This window comes from Plectropomus leopardus, chromosome 11 (genome assembly GCF_026936395.1).
Source record: "Plectropomus leopardus strain MGB_pleo_1.0 chromosome 11, ASM2693639v1, whole genome shotgun sequence".
Lineage (NCBI taxonomy): Eukaryota > Metazoa > Chordata > Actinopteri > Perciformes > Serranidae > Plectropomus > Plectropomus leopardus.
In genome coordinates, this window is record NC_142186.1 from 28,173,060 (window position 1) to 28,192,209 (window position 19,150).

General features: G+C 39.2%; 1 protein-coding gene across 2 annotated transcripts; it reads right to left on the reverse strand.

Annotated features, from left to right (window-relative positions):
- Positions 1-280: 280 nt before the first annotated feature.
- LOC121945661 (phosphatidylinositol 4-phosphate 5-kinase type-1 alpha-like) lies at positions 281-19,087 on the reverse strand. Of its 2 annotated transcripts, XM_042489958.2 has the most exons (17): positions 19,007-19,087; positions 16,052-16,090; positions 13,234-13,268; positions 12,534-12,626; positions 12,172-12,302; positions 11,955-12,072; positions 10,872-11,024; positions 10,398-10,697; positions 6,749-6,984; positions 6,563-6,646; positions 6,392-6,440; positions 5,930-6,014; positions 5,005-5,175; positions 4,781-4,913; positions 4,632-4,685; positions 4,002-4,101; positions 281-3,882 (listed from the first exon to the last, which is right to left on the reverse strand). In XM_042489958.2, the coding sequence occupies exons 1-17, from the start codon at positions 19,050-19,052 to the stop codon at positions 3,880-3,882; spliced, it is 1,830 nt and encodes a 609-aa protein (XP_042345892.1). In that variant the 5' UTR covers positions 19,053-19,087; the 3' UTR covers positions 281-3,879. The 2 variants fall into 2 exon arrangements, with proteins under 2 accessions (XP_042345892.1, XP_042345893.1); XM_042489959.2 differs by lacking the exon at positions 16,052-16,090 and having other exon boundaries at positions 19,007-19,052.
- Between the last annotated feature and the right edge of the window lie 63 nt (positions 19,088-19,150).

The following is a 19,150-nucleotide window of genomic DNA, read 5'->3' on the forward strand; positions in this document are numbered from 1 at the left end:
TCTTCTCATAACTTAATTAATCAATCTCTTTCCCAAACATATCACAATAAATGAATCCACAATTAACCTTTACAAACTGTAGAAAACTAAATTATTCTATCTTCATGGCCGACCCTGTATATAACACATTAATGTTTTTTTTATGCCTCCACCGGCCATAGCCGAGGGCGGAGGCATACATTTTTAAAAAAGCGCTATCCTGACTGTCACCCTGTCCCAACAGACCCCGCTCTCCCCTAAGAGATTGTTGGACAATACACATGAACAAAGGGACCAAAACCAAGATTTAGAAAATATGTTTAATCCTTTAAAATCAGACATGAAAACATCACTACCACATAACTGAAACATGGCAGGAGGGACAGGCAGCACATATTGCATGAGAAGGCATTTCCGTGACTCGTATGTACATATACACATTTTATACACAGTAAAAATATAGTAATTGAAGCATCGTAGGACAACCAGCAACGGTGGCTCATGAGCCGTGTGAACATTCATGTAGAAAAAGCGTGGGAGATTAACAACCCAGAATTATCATGGAGCGAATATATCCATCGTATCACAATCTAAACATGAAATATAAAAAGTGAAATTGTCAAATAGTCCCCCTTCATAGGCAACACACGCTATAAAGTTTCAGACATCCTTCTGTCAGTATACAGTATACGTACAATCATCTAAAAAGTACATAATACAACTTTTATCACTTCAGCCTGCAGCACTCAATCATAATAAATATTCTTCGAGCTCAAAGGTGGCAGATTGTGGTTCATATTGCATTAATTCAAATACACTGTAGTGTCTACACGGAGTGCACCGCCCTTTAAGCACCGTAGGATGATGTTTCTCTTGTGCCATGGTGTACTACGTAACTGGTCTGCACCCAGTAATTACACAGTACCACCCATAAAAGAAAAAAAGTACATCAAAATCCAGCAGTCACAAAATATAATCTGGATTTTTTTCTTATAAGAGATTTTTCTTGGAGTGTTTTCTTTGGTGGCTGTTTGACTTGTCAACCAACGAATATGACTTTAAACTGATTTGTTTGAAATAATTTCAGCATAACACCAGAAATAATTCATTTCAAGTACATCATCCCAACTACACGAAGGTAGTGTATAATTATAGTCAATTTAACTTGAATTTCACAGGAATGTGGAGTCTTGAAATGTCTCAGACCACAGAGTAAACTGATTATTTGATAAAGAAACAATACATTTATGTCAGATACAGCTTATCAGACGTGAAATTATTTAACAAAACAACAAAAAAAACCATCCAGTTTAATTATAGATACTTCGAAACACAGGTTGACCCAGTGTTATTACCATGTACAACATTATCAGTCCATGCAGGTATTAAGGGGTGTCTCATTTCATTTTCATGAACTCTATCCTGAAGAATCGCAGGAACTCCCCACTCTTTTCTTTGGTGCCGCAACTTTCTTATACAACAAAAGTTCTCAACTGTGCATTGACAGACGTGAGTAGTTTTCCTTCCTTCTATATTCACAACTCGCCTTTTCCCTTCTCCCCTCTCTGCTGCATAGACCAATGTGCCTACAAAACATAAAGACCAATTCCTCAAATGAGATGAAGTCTAAGAGCCCAGAAACAAAAAAAATAACATCAAAGAACTGGTGACGACTAAGGCCGACTGGCGCCTCACGTCGCCTGTGTCTCAGTCAAAAAGTTGCACTGAACACACCTCAAAAACTACAGCCAACGGCTCTAACTAGCATGTAAATTCTGTGTCCATGTGAGAGGAAGTAACTCCTTACCAGCAGGCAACAGTGGTCTGTATTCGTCATTAAAAAAAAGGGGGGAAAAAGCAAAAACTAGGATAACAAAGGCTCACCATAGATCTTTAACAATAACTACCAGACACCAAAATGGTGCCTATTCATTATAATGTTGTCGCTCAACAAGCACATACCCCAAAAACGTTCTAGCTTTGGGGTTTACTTGTGCGATTTCCAGCCCACTGAATATGTGCAGTAGTGTTTCTCGCGGGAGCAGAGTTCTCGCTGCTTGCAGACTTCGCATTGTGATGACATCACAGCTTTTTAAATCGCTGAGGAAGGTTTTACGAATATGCAGTCTGTCCTGTCAACAGTTACAGATGTCTCTTTTATAATGGTAGTCAACAGGGAAGATGCTTTTTGGGCCAGAAGGTGATGTCTTCACTGCAATGCTGCGAGTGTCTTTAATGTTGGTTTGGTGTGTCTGGGCTCTAAGACCTTGAGTTTTGCTACAGTCACTTGGTAATCATTCACATTTCTGTATCAGAAACTTCTCTGGGGGGGCATGCAGCCTATTAGTGCCCTAAACAACATAAGCATAATTGTTATGAACAGCTGAGTAAAAGCTGAATAAGACTACATACAAAAAAAAATATTAGTTATACACACGTTATTAATATTGGTCCAAGAGTGGATGTGGGCGGGGGTCATTTCTGTAACCAGCAGAAATGAATAAGAAGACACAGACATATTTACTGCCTGATGTCGGAAGATTTAAAAGGTTAATCTGAACCACAGTGACTGAGTGATCGACATTACCAAAACGGATTGGATTGTACTAGTGTTTGCATTAAAATCTGAAATTCTTCTACGCCCTGGTTGTTGGTCCAGACATACAAATGGCAGTTTGATGACTTCAGCTGTAGTGATAAGGCAGGTTTTTTTTTTTGTGTAACACTAACCTGTAAAAAAACAATGTCAGTTATACGTCACATGTTAGTGAAGGGACAAACGTGTAAAGGCACAGACATGACAGACGAATGACAGCTGCTGGAAATTATTACTCTTCTACTAGTGTAATACCATGACTTCATTTAACAGCGTCTACTAGCCAGCAATGCAGTCGACAGCTCTTCTCTCTGTGTTCGTTCAGAGCACATACGGTCACATCAGAGGGGGAGATTTTCAGGGTTTTACAAACGTGGTCTGCCATGTTAATAAGACACGTTCTATATAAGAAAAACACTGTAATGTACATTCAGCGGTGGAAAAAGATTGAGTTGCAGCACCGCCGTGGCTTCCAGCAGAATAACTTATGACAAAAAATGTGAAATAAAATGACCATATCGGTCTGTTTCAGCCCATCCCTCCAATTTCAAACAAATACTTTACATCCACAATCTGTAAAAAGAAATGCATACATAACTGCAGAGTCAACAGCAGCAGGTGTTGATTTGAACAAGGACTGCTGATAGCTCAGAGTGCCCCCAATCATGAGGAGTGTCAAGGGGGGAGATGGATGTGCGGGACACTAGAGTGTGAATCGCAGAGGTGTGAGCCCGCTTCACATGAACACAAATGCAGGCCACGCCCTTTATGTGCTCTTAAGTGTGTGTGTGTGTGTGTTCTTGCTGAAATGCTGTCATCTCACAATCGCTTCATGCTGCGAAAAGTTGACACGATGACTGACTCTTCGTGGATAGTTTGACTGCCTTCACCATCCACTGGTGACTTGGGGCACGAGCTTTTAGCAATATACAACTAATTCTTATGTTTGTTATGTCATCGAAGTATCCTTCATGTTTTGAAAGTGAAGAGAAATCTCTGTTTAGTTAATGTATTGCTGCCAGAAGCTGCAAAGTCAGGGTTATGAGCTTTTTTCCCGGGTGTATACCAAAGACAACTGGGCTGTCTAAAGCCTACCGCACACCCTCCGTCTTCGAGATCTTCCCACCGCTTCTTTCTCCGCTGTCACAGCCTCCACTGCACCTCGCCGCTTCATCCGGCGATCCCTGTATATACTGTATGGCTGAGAAAACAACTGAGGTGCAACGGAGGGTCCAGGTTGGATGGGTGACTCTCAGTCTCTTTTTCGTTACTTCCGCCCACCTCGTCTTCACGTCAGTTTGTTTTTACTGTGAAGATGAAACTGATGTCAATACCAAGATTTGTGCAACTAATACTGGGAACTGCAACAGTAAAATTTAGAAGTAAACTTCAGTTATGGATGTATGATTTAATCGTTTGGACTTACAAAGCAGATGTTGGTCTCAGGGATGATGTCTGAGAGTGAAATTACATCTTCGTTTCCAGACAGGTTACCCAAATTGTCGACAGCGCCTTCTGCCCCCAAACTGGAACAGAGAATTGATTACTTTTGTTGATCATTTTAATTCAGTGGTAAATACAGTACAGTACTAAAATTCATCTGAACATTGCAACAAAGTCACTTAATATATTTCCGCTGTAGTCCTCAGGTCTCATTACAGAAACTCCCTGAGACTGAAATCCTTTCTGATCTTAGTTTAGAATGACATTTAGGATTTTTTTTATCACAGAAAGATGTTTCCTAAGTAAAAATGTATGTTATCTTAGGCCATGTTCAGACGAGAGTGGCCCCACTAAAAACAAAAAAGGCTTTCTTTTCCGTTTTTAAAGAAATCTGCTTTCACATGATAACACTGTGAGAACAAAGTGTTTCATAGACCGACAGAAAATGTTAAAAAAAAAATAATTTGAAATTCTGCCTTTTTTTGTCTTCAGAAGATTTTTTCCCACCGCAGCATTAATACTACAAAATGACTTAGACAAGCAAGAAGGAATTAACATCTATTTCTCAGTCTAGTAAGGATGAAATTTTATAACCTATCACTGCCTTCTGTACCTGTGATGGTCAAGGTCTGTGTTTGCTGATTTATGCACTTCCACCCCAACAGACCTGCAGAGAAAAGTCAGATTAAAGTAAATTAAAACAGAATGAGAAGCAAGGTGAAAGAATAAAGGTCATGCAGTATTATCTCGGTGATGCTTTACCGTAGTGGAGGAGAGGTGGAGGCGACTCCTGTGCTGCCTAGTGATGAGGTGGACAGGTTGGCCTCGTAGTCAGCAGGGTTTTCTCCCAGCGGAGGGGTCCTCGGAACAAGATCTGGTCTGCCCGACTGCACGCCTGAGAACAAAGTATAAAGAAAACGAATTTCAACAAAAGATCTTCTTTATGTCTATTTAATGTTCTTTATGTGTGACGTCTCAGTTCTTACCAGCGTCAGCCTCTGAATCTGTGCTTTTAAAGTGGCTGTGGTAGACTAATCTGGAATCGACGGCTGACTGTCCCGTCGCGTGGGAGAGCGGGGTGGGAGCTCCCAGGGTGGGGGCCCTCCTGAGACCTCCCTGACCTCCTCCACGACTCTTCTTAGATGGGGATGGTTTAACTGCAGAAGATGGAGAAAATAAAAGTGCAAATGATCAATACAGCTACACCTAAAGCTTTCGCCCCCAAGATTTTGATGCTGTCAATTCACCAGGCTATAAAGGAATGCTTAAACCACAAAATGATTATGGATCATTTACTCACTCCACGTTACGCTGAATTTGTCAAGAAATTTTTTACATGTCTCAAAATGAATGAAGAATCCAAAAAATAGAGAAAATTCTTGATGAACTGAAGTGAAGGGGAGGCTGTGTTTAGCAACAGCAAAACTACACCACAACATCTGTTTAATTCAAGTCTCACTTATCCAGTTTTATACTCAGTACTTCACAAACACATGCATTTTCACTAAAATCTTACTATTTAAAACACTTCTGTATAAAGAGGAGCTTTGCTCAATAGAATGTGTGAGCGGAGTTCATACACACGTACTTGACCAGGCGCACTACGTGTATGCAGAGGTGTTTTAAATCATCCAGTTTTAGCAAAAACGTATGTGTTTGAGAAATACTGAGTATACCACTGGATAAATGAGATTGGGATTATGCTGTGTCAAAAACGGGCGCCTTTGACTTTAATTCATTAAGAATTTTCTCAGTTTTCAGATTTCCCATTCACTGTGGAGGAATGTGAGAAAAACGAAAAGTTTTCTTCACAAATGCAACGTAACACTGTAACTGGTACACGAATGATCACTTATTAGGTTAAGTCTTCTTTAATTTCAGTACAATTAAAATACAGACATGCATACGTACGAGGAATTTTCTTGAACACTGTGCTGCACATGAATTGCTGGAAACGATCTGCATAGAAGCCGGGTCTGTGAACTGAAACTGTGTCCTGAAGTAGTAAAAGAGAAAAAGAACCATTAGATACTCAATTCTTCATGCAATCGACGCTCTCCCACAAATAGCAGCACCTACTACTTTTTGTTCACGATTGTCATTTATTCTGCAATTTACTTTAATTTACCAAGTAAACTTGTGGAAAATCTCTAATATATTTAAGCCCCAGTTGATGTCTTTAAAAGTCTTGTTGTGTTCAAAATTGTTGCCAGTTAATGTCACACACAAAAAAAAACCAAAAAAAAAACAGTCGACTAACTGACTAACCAGTTGTTAATTACAATTTATAGCCATGAGTGATTGACCTGCTCAGTTTCACTGCCTAATGCTACTTTGTGTAGCTTAAAAGAGCATTAGTGTGTGGGCCCTTACCCCATCATGGACCAACGCCTTCCAGGAGTGCTCCAACTTCTTAATAAACCTAAATAATAAGAAATAAAACTATTAACTGGAGATTATATGAATGGGTTATGTAGCTGGAAAGCATGCTCATGAATTAAGAACATTTTTTTAGGAGCATCTGATTTGGGTGATCTGACAAACCTGTAGGACTGGAGAATGTCAATGATGCCGATGTAAATCAGCAACCGCTCTCCTTTAGAATTACGAGACGGGATACCGCCCATGCTGGAGGGAAAAGGCCAGAGGATCAGCAGCAGATAATTACATGTGCAAGTCATCAATTACACTACAAACAAACTCTGGTTCAATTTCAGCGATGAGACTCACTGATCTTCCGAATCCAAAGCCCCCTTCCCTCGAGCCTCGCCCTGAATGGACTCCATGGCTGTACAGTACAGACTTTTTTGAGCTTGTGGCCGGCGCTGATCTGGGGTCACTGCTCCCTCCGACCCCCCACTGTCTCCCGAGTTGCCCCCACTGCGCTCCCGCTCTCGACTGGCCTGGTCCATGTTGTGGATGCCCATCAACAGACTGTAGTCCATGATCTTAAAACTCTGTAAGAGCTGTTTGAAACATAAAAATACAAGAAATGAAATGATATGATAATCATCAAGAGCAAGCCCTCGTGTCCTAAATTTTAGTTTTTCAGTTTCATAAACAATATCACAGACTGAACACAACATTATTATTATTATTTATAATATTTTTTATGATTGATATGATGACCTAAAGGTGTAGGCACAAGAGGGATTTGAAGGAACTGTAGAAAAATACAACAAACCTTTACATTCAAAATATTCACAATATTTCGCATGACACTGCCTAAATCTGGGTACCAAATACCAATTCATTAGCCTTTTTTTTTTTTTAGATAAAATTGACATTGACCCACATGGAACTTCTACCACTGCCAATATCAACACTCACAGTAGGCTTGGACGGCATCACAGTATTCCGGTATACCAGGGTATTTAGAAATCCCGAAGGTAAGTCTTTCAATACTGTCATAAACACAAGCGCTGCTCTTTCTTTTTAATTCACTGTATGTGGTGCACAGCATGCTCCACCAAAGCACAGTCTCAGGTCTCTACTGGTGAAACAGGCAGCTGACCTGAAAGACGCAGCAACACCTAGTGGTGGAGGGATGAGCTACAGAACTATAAAGAGCCGCCAGCCAGCAACAGCACAGCAAGACCGTGGTAATAACGGCATGTTTTTTTACATCTAACATGGTGAATTAATGATTTATTCAAACCAAACCAGAGCCGGATACTTTTGTAACAGTGGACTTAATTACTAGATTACTAGCAAGAGTAACCAAGATTGTTTGGGTGTGTTTTATTTGTTTCTGTCAAGATTTAATGAAGTGTGTTTTATGAAGAGTTAATGAGGCAATTGAGCCTCATCAGTCTTCTGACTGAAAGAAAGTTGAATTCAATAAAGAAAAGAGGTGTGAGAATACTACTTGTCTTAACATTTTGTGGGTTTCTATTATCTTTGTATTCGTCTGAAAGCTGAAATAAAGTAGCGCACTCGCCGTCAGGGGTGTGTATTAGTGCCACACACTTGCCGTCATATACCATTTAACACAGTGAAATTTCAGGAAGGTATGAAGGTATAAAATATTAAATACCGCAAAAGCCTAGCTTATACAACAAATTAGGGTGAGATACACACAAGCAACACCAGCAGCAAGTCGCTTACACAATGGTAGGGACAGGAGGAAAATAATAAATCAGCACAGAGTGCTCATGATAATTGAGATACCAGAGAAGATAATAAATGATAATAAATGACTGGTGAGATGTTGATTTATTCCTCTGTAATGTTAACTTAAGTGGGCCGTAGAAGCAGAATAGCAGTGACCACAAAGCAACCACAAAGTCAGATTAGCCACTAATGGAAAGAGAGCGCAGCCTCTGTTATATAACTTGTTTAGCTTTCCCAAATACGAAAACCAACATTATACACAAAATAATGACATCCTGCAATTTAAAAGGCATCATCCCTAAAAGTAAACAAAGTATTAGTTTGCAGTGTCATGCAAGCTTGAGTCATCTCTGCAACACTAGACTGTCAGTGATGCCAGCAGTAAAGGAGCTCAACTCAAAGTGACAAACAACTCTGTCTAACAACACTGACTAATCAACTTGGAAGATACTGAAAATTATAGATGTCTCTGTAAAAAAAACAGCAAATTTAACAGCAAAGAACCATTGTTTTGTTTCCAAGGAGCTTATCGCACCCGCTGCTTAGTCTGTCAAGCTGTTTGTGGAATATCAGAAATGTGCGAGTTTTCATTACATTTGTTTCTACACCAAGGAATAAAAAATGCCCCATGTTATTAGTGAAAATAAAATGCATTTCGTGTTTTGATGATTAATAAAAACCAAACAAGGACCTCAAATATCAGATTTATACATTAACTTTGGATCCAAAATGGCTTATATATTTCTCCATATTACTTTGTGAAATGATAGAAGTCTTGAGGCCCTATCTTAGGCTGCTTTCACACCTGCAGTTTGGTTCACTTGGGTCAGACTGAGGGGAGGGAGGGATGATAATGAAGCGACATTGTTGCATTTTAGTTCTGGTTCGGTTCCTTTTCACACAGACTTTTTACAAATGAACCAAGAAGAGTAAACATGAGGTTCTCTCAACTGACTGGAAACTCGTGGACAGTTTTGATGTTTATCATCCTGCATTATCAGGGCCCATGTGAGGAAATCAAATTCAGGAAACTGACAGAAGTTTATGAAGCAGCCCTTTAACGGTGTCACTAAGAGCTCATAGAGAAATAACTGGCTATTGTGGTCGACTATTATTAGACTACAAATCGATCGCGTGATATCAGGGCTGCTGATGTGGGTGCCCTCAGCATATTGCTTCATTGTTACGCTCACACATAACAGAGGAAAAATCACAAAACTTTATAATCTCTGCATGTATGTTCCACTACAGAACAACTATATAACAGGCATTTTTCAGCAGCAGCTGGAGGCTCTACAGCTGCAGCAGTATCTGCTGCAAGGTCATTAATTAGGTCATTATATGACAGCTTCTGAGCGAGTTCTGCATTAATACTGATGACAGCCAGACCATTTAGACATTCTTGCAAAATTGTTAAATGCAGGTATGATTTAATAAGTTTTGAAAAACTTTACTCAGCAGAGGCAACTGACTGTGTTACTAACTGTTATAATACTGTGAAAGTGTGCTTGTGCTGCTGATGCACGTCAGGATCAATTATGAGATTGATCCTGATTTCTTTTTTCATAATCATTCATCTTTTCATCATACTTATTTCTGTGTTTTATTTTGCCAGTGTGGGGAGGGGAGGGTTAGAAAAATGGTTTACTTTCTTTCTGGTGTATTAATACTTGCAAAATCTGAAAAACACATGGGCACATATGGATTGGATGTGGCTATGTATATTTAATTTATTACAATACTCTGTACAAAACTAAATAAATCTATTATGAGATTGCCAACAGATTTTATGATCAGCAACAACACATGTCCAAAAGAATAGCAAGACAATTATTACAGGAAAATGACCTAAGTATAAGCAAAAAAAGGAAAAGAAAAAAACAAAAAAGAAGAAAATGACTCGCAAAAGTGCAGATTACGTGCCTTTTAACCAACCAAAAGTGGTTGGACACGCCCTAAATGCACTTGCACCACACACTCTACGCCACGGGCTACAGAACATTTAAAAAGGGCCCTTACTGTTCAGAAAGTCAGATTCTGTGCATCCATTTGAAAGAAAATAAAGTATCTGTTATGTGAGGGCACAATGATAATGTATTCAGCTGGTGTATAATCAAAGCTTGTTAAGGATTTTTAATAGACTTGCCTCTTGTAACAATGCACATACATTTGTCCTGTAATCTCATGTGGGCTAAGAGGCTTGAATGCACGACACATGAATTAAAATGAATCAAGTCAATGAAAAACAAGTGTCTCTGTGACTCACCAAGCAGTCCCTCTGAATAGTCTTGCACAAGGCATTGTAGTTGTCCGCTTCCAGCAGCAGACCATCCGGCAAGTCCTGGATAAAGTCCAGATCTTTGTAAGTGGGAACAGCCTTTTCTCTCTCTTTAGGAGAAGCTCGTCTCTTATAGGTGGAGCCCTTCAGGTCATATTTGAGGTGCATGGGGATGATCCGAGGCAGAAGATTGTTCATGACTACAATACGGATATTCTTGCCCCCCGCCTGAACGCAATACAGTCCGTAGAACTTGGGCAGCAAGGTGCGCTTGTTTTGGTTTATGTTCTGGACAAGAGGAGGAATACAGAGAAGAGATATGACACACTTTAATAAGAAAGAAATTATGAGACTCCCACTCATTTAGGCCTCCTACTCTCATCATAATTATAGTTGATGCAATAATAATCACTCGTATTCAGCACGCTCACACTTTCTGTTGTATTCATTCATCAGACTCACCATGAAGTATCCAGGTAACAGTTTCTGAAGGAACTCTGCCTCTTTGTGCTGAACGGTCTTGATGATGAACTCGTCATCACTGGACACATAGAAGAGGGATCCGCTGGCCCCGGGGTTAGACAGCTCGATCAGTGGCTCGTTACACAGAGAATACTTCAAGACAAAGAGGAGTCTGCATTAGTGTCCAGCTTAAAAAAATTGGGATGAGGGTCCCTACAGCTTACAGCAAGTGAAATTTAAGACTTTTAAAGGCTTTTTTAATGCCACTCAAAATGAAATTTAAGACTAATTTCCCTATAACCAAAATTGGGGTGGAAAAAAAGACCAGGCACCAATTGCTTAGGGTTAGGGAGATTTTTTTAAGTTACCTGTTATTTTGAGATTTAATAATGCAATGTTAGAAAAATAATTGCACCTCTTATGTCTTAACACTTTTAAGACTTATGAAAATATATTTAAGATACTTAAGGACCGATTAAGGCCTCATTTTTAGATTGATTAATTCAACGTCTTTTAAAACTTTTTAAGGAATCACAGAGACCCTCAAGAACTCTAATTTAACCAAACCTGTCTTCCTAACCAAATGAAATGCAGCATTTCGCGCAGGACACAAAGTACGACCTTTTTAAGAGCTTAACACCTGAAAGACAATGAACATATTATATTATCAAAAAAGTGTGCGATTTACCAACAGAAGTGGGTAATATTTGGCATTTCTGGACAGTTTTCTTGGCGATTTTGTGTTTCTGCCTTGATTCCCATCATGACGAGTTTAAGAAAGGGAATTATTAAATTATTTAACAAGAAAAAAATAATAACGAATTATTTTGAGATTTTACAATGTAACACCAGAAAACAACATTTCATGAAATCTTACTTGCCATGTCCGAGAATTTTTTACTCCATTTAATACCAAGTAAGGCCTTATTTTTAGATTAATGAATTCAGTGCCTTTTAAGACTTTTTAAGGATCAACAGGATCCCTGAAAACAACTAAATTAAACTATTTAAAAAAAGGAAATAAAGGAACAGTGACTAAATTCATAACAAGAGCAGTTTCTGTAAACATGGTAGAGTACTGACCAGGTAGTCATCTGGCCGAATGCCAAAGAGTTCTCTGAAGTAACGAAAGGCAATAGGAGCGTAGGTCTTAAAGCGAAAGTCACTGTAGTGATGAGCAGGAGTCAGGTTACTGCCTTCACTGAAAACACATAAGAGAGACAGAAGCCAATAAGCAACATGAAATTAAAAAAAAAAACAATGTCTAAATGTTTTTTCAACCAAGACTTCTGTTATAAACCTGGGGAAGAAGATGCTTTCGACCACCACAAAGTCCTGCATGAGAACATCCCTCTCCGCCTTTTGGCTTAAGCTGCCGACTGTGTGGGTGATGCCCAACTGGATGGCACCTTTTAGGGCGGATGACGTGGTCTAGAGGGGTCAGAGAGGAAAAAATAGTAAGCATGGGAACAATATTTCACCCCTGTGACTTCTGCTGTTTCACTCACTATTCTTGAGACGTCTAGCAAGAGGAATTCCCTAAACTAATTTTAGAATACACAAACACCAAACGCCTTTTCCACTTTTCACCTCGGCTGCTGAGTGTTGTGGGTGTCAAAAAAACAACAACACTGGTGTCACCAACCCCCAGCCCGTTCTAACCTTTTTATAGGTGGTCTCTCCTGTGGTGGTCTCAACCCCCCGGTGTCCGATGGTCTTCTTCATGCTCTGGGTTGTGCCAGAAGAGCCAGGCATCTGAGGAGGGGGCGGAGGGACAAACATTTTAAATATGGTGTAGTGAGCGTGTTTATGCTTGTGAAAAAAAGTCATGGAGCTTCACATCGCAACTTTAATTGCTGAAATGAAACAAGTGGACATTAACTAGGTAAATAACATGTTAATAAATGTTTCTTTCAGTGGGATCCTGTTGGTAAATAATTGATAGCAGCTGGGATTGTTCTGCAGTACTAAGTCAACACATGAATGTAGCTGGACATGAATGTGGACGGAAATTGGAGCGAGTGAATGAGATTGTATAGACATAATCGAGATTGTGATTTTTATATATTTTTTTAAATCTTGTAGCCCTATACAAGATCTCTTCTTTCAGGGAGTTCTGGTCACAGAGAGGTTACAGTAATAACATTGTGGCATAACTGGTTTGTTTACAGGCTCTAGTACAGGCAGTACACAAACTCTCCAACAATACAAGAAACCATTGACCACAAGACACTTGAATTCTCTCAACCGTTTCCTTTCTCGCCTCAGGGTTGACTGGATCAACATTTACTTTACCGGGGCTTTACATAATACTGAGGTATCTTTGATCAATTCAGTATCAATTCATATCTGACATCCTTACCTCTGAAGGGGCCATTTTCCGGATGCTGCTGGTCCCTAAAGACAGAAAAAAAAAGGTTAAATTGAGATTTACAAAAATTGGAAAACACTGACACTTGAAAAATAAAGCTAAAGCCTTAGCAGGACAGTACGCCTAAAAAATTAAAAAATGCATATTTTTCCTTTTACCTGTAGTGCTATGTATCAGTCTAAATTGGTTTGGTGCGAGTTACCAAGTTTTGGAGATATCGGTCGTAGAGAAGTCTGCTTTGTCTTCAATATAATAAAACTAGATGGCAGTCGGCTCAAAGTGACAAATACATACATTTGAAAAACCCTAGGTCTGTGTGAATGCTTGAATGAGAGGCAGGTGGCACCTTGTAAAAATGTGTCGGTGAACGGGTGAAAGTGACAAGTGGTGAAAAAGTGCTTTAAGAGGTCTGAAGACTAGAAAGGAGCTGTGCAAGTCCACATACCATTTACCATGCATCTCAACAGGGGAAATCTCCTACCAGTGTCCAAAATTAACTTTTTGACTCACCAGCCAAGGGTACTGGTAGATGAAAAAAATCAACCAGCCAAGCATACTGTCTACGGGCCATAATAACTGTAGCAGCTAGTAACAGTTAGGTTTATTTCAAATATGCATTTTTTTACTGTCAAAAAATGTGTTAATAATGACAGTATTTAATTATTTAAAAATGATAAAGGTAAACAACTTAAAAATGATCACACAGGTACTTTGGGGCGTGTTAAACAAGAATATTAAGGGGTTTGCTGATAACAACTTGATTTGACTGGAATTGAATTTTTAAAATAAAATAAAAAAAGTAGAGCTGAATGGGTTGATTGTTGCATCTAATAAATAAAATGCTCTCCCCTTTTAAACAACTTTCATGGCCATTCAAGTATAGATTACTGAGTGTACGAGGTAGCATAAAGTCCCTGTTGCAGTGAGTGTCAAACTTCTTTGTCTCCAACACAGACAGACAGACAGCAGAGGACAGAAGCAGTGCAGCCATATATTACACTAAAATGCCGTAGAGACTCTCAGCATTGTTTTTTTAATCACGTAACTATTTTGGTACAAACATTTCCCCGCCAGTGTGGGCGGACAGCCTCCTGAGATTTACTCGCCAATCAGTCAATCTACCCACATTTAGTGTTTGGCAGGTGTTGTTTTCGGACTCTGTCTCCAACTCAGCAACTCACACCAAAACAATCTAGACTGATAAATAGCACAGGCGTATTTTTTATTTTGGGGTAAACTGTTCTTTTAGCCCTTTGACACCTGGCTCAACATGAATTTCTTGTGTTACATATGAACACCTTTAACAGGCATTTAAAGGCTTTGAAACCTGGCAAATTGGTTTGATTTCTTTAGAAAACATGGCCAAAAAGGCATCAAGCAACAAAAGATGTCCCCCACATTGCAGGAAATTAGGTAAAGTTGACAAGAAAATTAGTAACAAATAAATTTTAAAAAGAGAGAGGGAGAGAGAGATGGAGAAAAAATGTAAGGAAAAAAAAATTAAATAGATTCACAATTACATTTTTATCACTTTTTTTCAAACCATTTCCTTGTTTTTTTTCTGTTTTGTTTTGTTTACATGTTTTTCTCACATGTTTAATTCCTTTCTCATTTGGGGTCATTTATTGTGGAGTTGCTCACTGCCTTCATACCATGCCTTTGAAAGGCATTAAGCCAACTTGCTCAGGTTTCAAGGGATAAGGAGACTGCCAGTTTCCGTCTTCAGACTGAAACCCATGTAAATATCAACCCATGCATGAGTGTAAATTTGATGCATAACATAATTTCAAAAGACTTTGAGTTGGCAGCTTTTAACATGGAAGAATTTATTAACAACTGTTTAAGAACCCCTTTGCTGGTTAATTAGCAGGGATATTTCCAGCACTGGCTGATGACTATGAGGCCAATGATGAGCCCAGACCTAAATGTGGCCACAGTAACTAACTGCTGCCCTCGATACACCGACTCTATGTGAACTGGAACTACTTCTCCCCTGAGCTGGCTGCTCCAGATTCATCCGGTCCCTGAAGATGTGTGTGTACAGTCATAACCTCCTTTCAAAAAACACTACAATTTCTTCTTTTTCTATTAGCCTACTTTGTGTCTCACAATCACTTTACTAATATTCCTATATGCTAACATACTATCTTGTGAGGTAAATGTTAGAGTCATCGTCAAGCAAAGACCCCTGGGTGTGTGTAAAATTTTCTGGCTTGATAACCAAAGATAAGAAGTGAAATTGTAATACATGACCCAGACACATGGATCTATCCTCCTGGGTACGCATGATAACAAGCACAGCACACAGGAGTTTCGTAAGAAAGGCACACAGTTTAAAGAAAAGAAACACTCAACATGATTTCCTATGCCCTTACATAAACTTGCTGTTTAAGCCTACTATCTCGCCCACTTCGCAAGCACCTCTAGCCTGTAACCAATGGCAACATGTACTTCAATGCTGCAATGGCACAGGTCAATATATACAAAAGGATGCAGGGAAGATTATACACCTGTAGTAACAATCTTGAGTGTGAAAATGAATCCACGCCCAGCACGTTCAGTCCAGAAGATGCACAGCAAGTGGACACTTCAACCCGAGAAAGGTGGGAGTGTTAATAAAAGAGCAGACTCACTGAATGCCATGCATCTCTTCTCAGTTAACAGGGACACACGGCAATCCTCTGGGAAACAATGAGCATCGTTCTGCCCACATTCCCTCTCATTATGTAAAACAACACACTATATTATCACTACTCATGCAGTTTCTGCTCCCGCACACAGAAACACTCACGCACACCCATGCGAGTACCTCGCTGAAATGCTCTCCTCCAGAACTGAGTCCTAATATCTGTGGAGCAGGACATGGTCAGCCTAAATGGCTTAATCTATTAAATGAGTAACACTGAACATATTTACTGACTGTATAAGTACAAGAAAATGCTGAAATGGACAGCTAAAACAATCAGTCACCTAATTGATTAGCAAAAAAGAGGAACATTTTTTGGCTCCAGCTTTTTAAATTTGAGATTTCACATATGATAATAAACAATATTATTGGGTTTTGGACGGATTGTTGAGTAGAAAATTATTTCCACTATTTTGTGCTATCTTACAGACCAAACAGTTTGTCAACTACTTCTATAATAGACAATCATTTTTCTTACTTTTCAGGTAAAAATGTGGAACTTTTTCTGACTCCAGCTTTTTAAAATGAAGATTTTAATGCTTTTATTTTTTCATATATGATAGTAAACAATATTTGGGGGTTTTGGGCTGATGGTTGGATAAAACAACACTGCACTAGAAAATTATAATGGGAATATTACTATTTTGTCTTATCTTATACATCAAACAGTTCGCCAACTATTTTCATAATAGAAATGTCATTTTTGTCACTTTTCAAGCAAAAATGCTTTTTTCTGGTTACAGCTCATTAAATTTGAGAATTTCCTGCTTTTCTTTTAATATGATTGTACATAATATTTTGGGATTTGGACTGATGGATAAGAAAAACAAAGACGCTGCACTGGAAAAAGATAATGGGTATTTTGCTAATTTGTGCCAAAACAGATTAATTAGCAGATTAATCAATAATGAAAATGATCATCGACCGGAGTCCTTATTATATCACACTACATTTTTTTTCTCCCCCAAGGGTGTATGCAGAAGTAGATAATAACCCGCTGTGCAGCAGATTCAGGCTAGGAATTACCCGACCCGAGTCAACCTAATTACTGAAGAATGACTTTAGCTCGTCAGTGACAGGCCTTACGACAATAGGCAAACCATCTGTTCCTCTCTGTATACTAAACAACTCCCTGCCAGCCTTGTTCACATGTAGCCTGCAGGCTACACAAGGCAATAATATGGGACACGCACGCTCTCCTAACATCATTTCTGCCCATGAAGACTCACTTATACGGGCCAATAAGGGCTGGTATTACGGATACCACATTATGTTACTGTCACTCAACTGTCCATGAGTGTGTGTGTATTTCACTGAATGCTGTATCTTGTATTTGTACACTCCCAGGCTCTCAGCCATGTGGGAGCCACAAGAGTGCTTTGAAGCCCCTATTTTTATTCACTGATTCAGACTGGGTGCTTACCGCGGAAAGAGCAACTCCTCTCTACGCAGGGGAAGTTAATAAGTGACACACAACTAAATGGATTAGCAAGAAGCGATGTCCCCATCATCTGTCCTGTCTGGAAAATGAGACACCTCGAAAGCACTTGGACTGCCCAGCACCCATCTGTATCTGTGTGGGCGCTAAAAAACTGAGAAAGACTAGTTCATGAGCCATTCACCATACATAAATCGAATATAAGAGATTCCAGTAAAACCCTTTATCAGCTGAATTTAATGCATTAATGAATAAAATTCACTATGTTTGGGTTTTTGACTGATGGTCAGATAAAACAACACTGCACTGGAAAATTATAAATAGTTTTTTACTATCCCTAATAATTTTTTTTTTTTTGGGTCTTGTTGCCGCTGTTGTTCCTTGTTTGATTTTTGTTTTTGTTTTGTATAGGGTTTTTTTGGGGGGGGGTTGTTGCTTTTTTTCTCACTGTATGTGTTGTTGTTGCTGATGTTATGTTTCATGCACAGTATCACCAATCGTTTACGGAAATAAAAAATGTATTTTTAAAAAAGGCCAATTTTATTATTTTGTGGTACCTTATGGACCAAACAGTTTGTCAACTATCGTCATAATATCGTCACTCCTCAAGCAAACATTACATACGTTTTCTGCCTCCAGATTCTTAGATATGTCATGTTAATGCTTTTCTTTTTACATATGAGACAATACAATTATTTGGATTATTTGTTATAAAAGAACAACGCACAGGAAAATTATGAAGGGTATTTTGTTGTATTGTCCTATCTTATTGGCAAAACAGTTTGCTGACTATTTTCATAATAGACAAATCTTTTTTTTGTCACTTTTCAAGCAAAAATGCGAAACATTTTCTGGTTCCAAATTCAAGATTCAAATAGATAAAGCCTGTTACTACACGAGCATGACAAGCCTTTGTCATTGGCTACAAGAATCAATAAAATCAGTGTTTGTCCTGATAATAAAACACCTCATCAGTGAAACTTTGGAAGGCAACAGTGAATGATAACGGGTTTTGTTGAAGGTAACAAATGAAAAATGGATTTTTTTTGCTACCACCACCCTGTCCGACAGAGGAAAAGGAGGGGTGTAACAGGCGAGAAGGGATAACGGGGTCGTTTCCCATACATGGACAGCAGACACATTTTAAACAGTAACCACTTAACGTGTCACATACATTTACCAATAATTAAAACAAAGAAAAAAAACGATATCTACAAAACCTTATTTCGTCCTCCTGCGTCCAGCTAACTCATTAGCATACAAACACCGAGTAACGGTAACCAAATTGCCGGCTTGATAACTACACAAACCACTTCATCCAGCGTGGTTCAAGGAATTATCTCTTTACATTGTAACAATCACTATAGGCAATAATCGATATAAATATTGATGTCTCGATGACTGAAGCTTCGTATGATTAGCAGCAACTAAACAACAAGCCAGCTAAAAAAGCTAACCGTTTCTTGGTTCATTTGTTGGGCTGAAAAGCCTCGATGCTAACTAGCTAACTGGCTAACCGGGAACGTGAGAAAGCCACAGTCACCGAGTCACGCCGTCACCGTCGCTACAAACATGTTACACACTCCTGTCTGTATGTTAATTTACAGACAATAAATGAGGAATATTTATCAGCTAGATACCTGTCGGGGCTGTTGATCCCGAGTCTGCTGTCCCAGCAGTCGCCATTACGGTTTAACTGTTCTCATCACAGACGGCACCGACAGTTGAGTGCTGATGCTCGTGCCGCAGCAGCGCCACAGCGCCCCCAGCGGACTGAAGGGGAA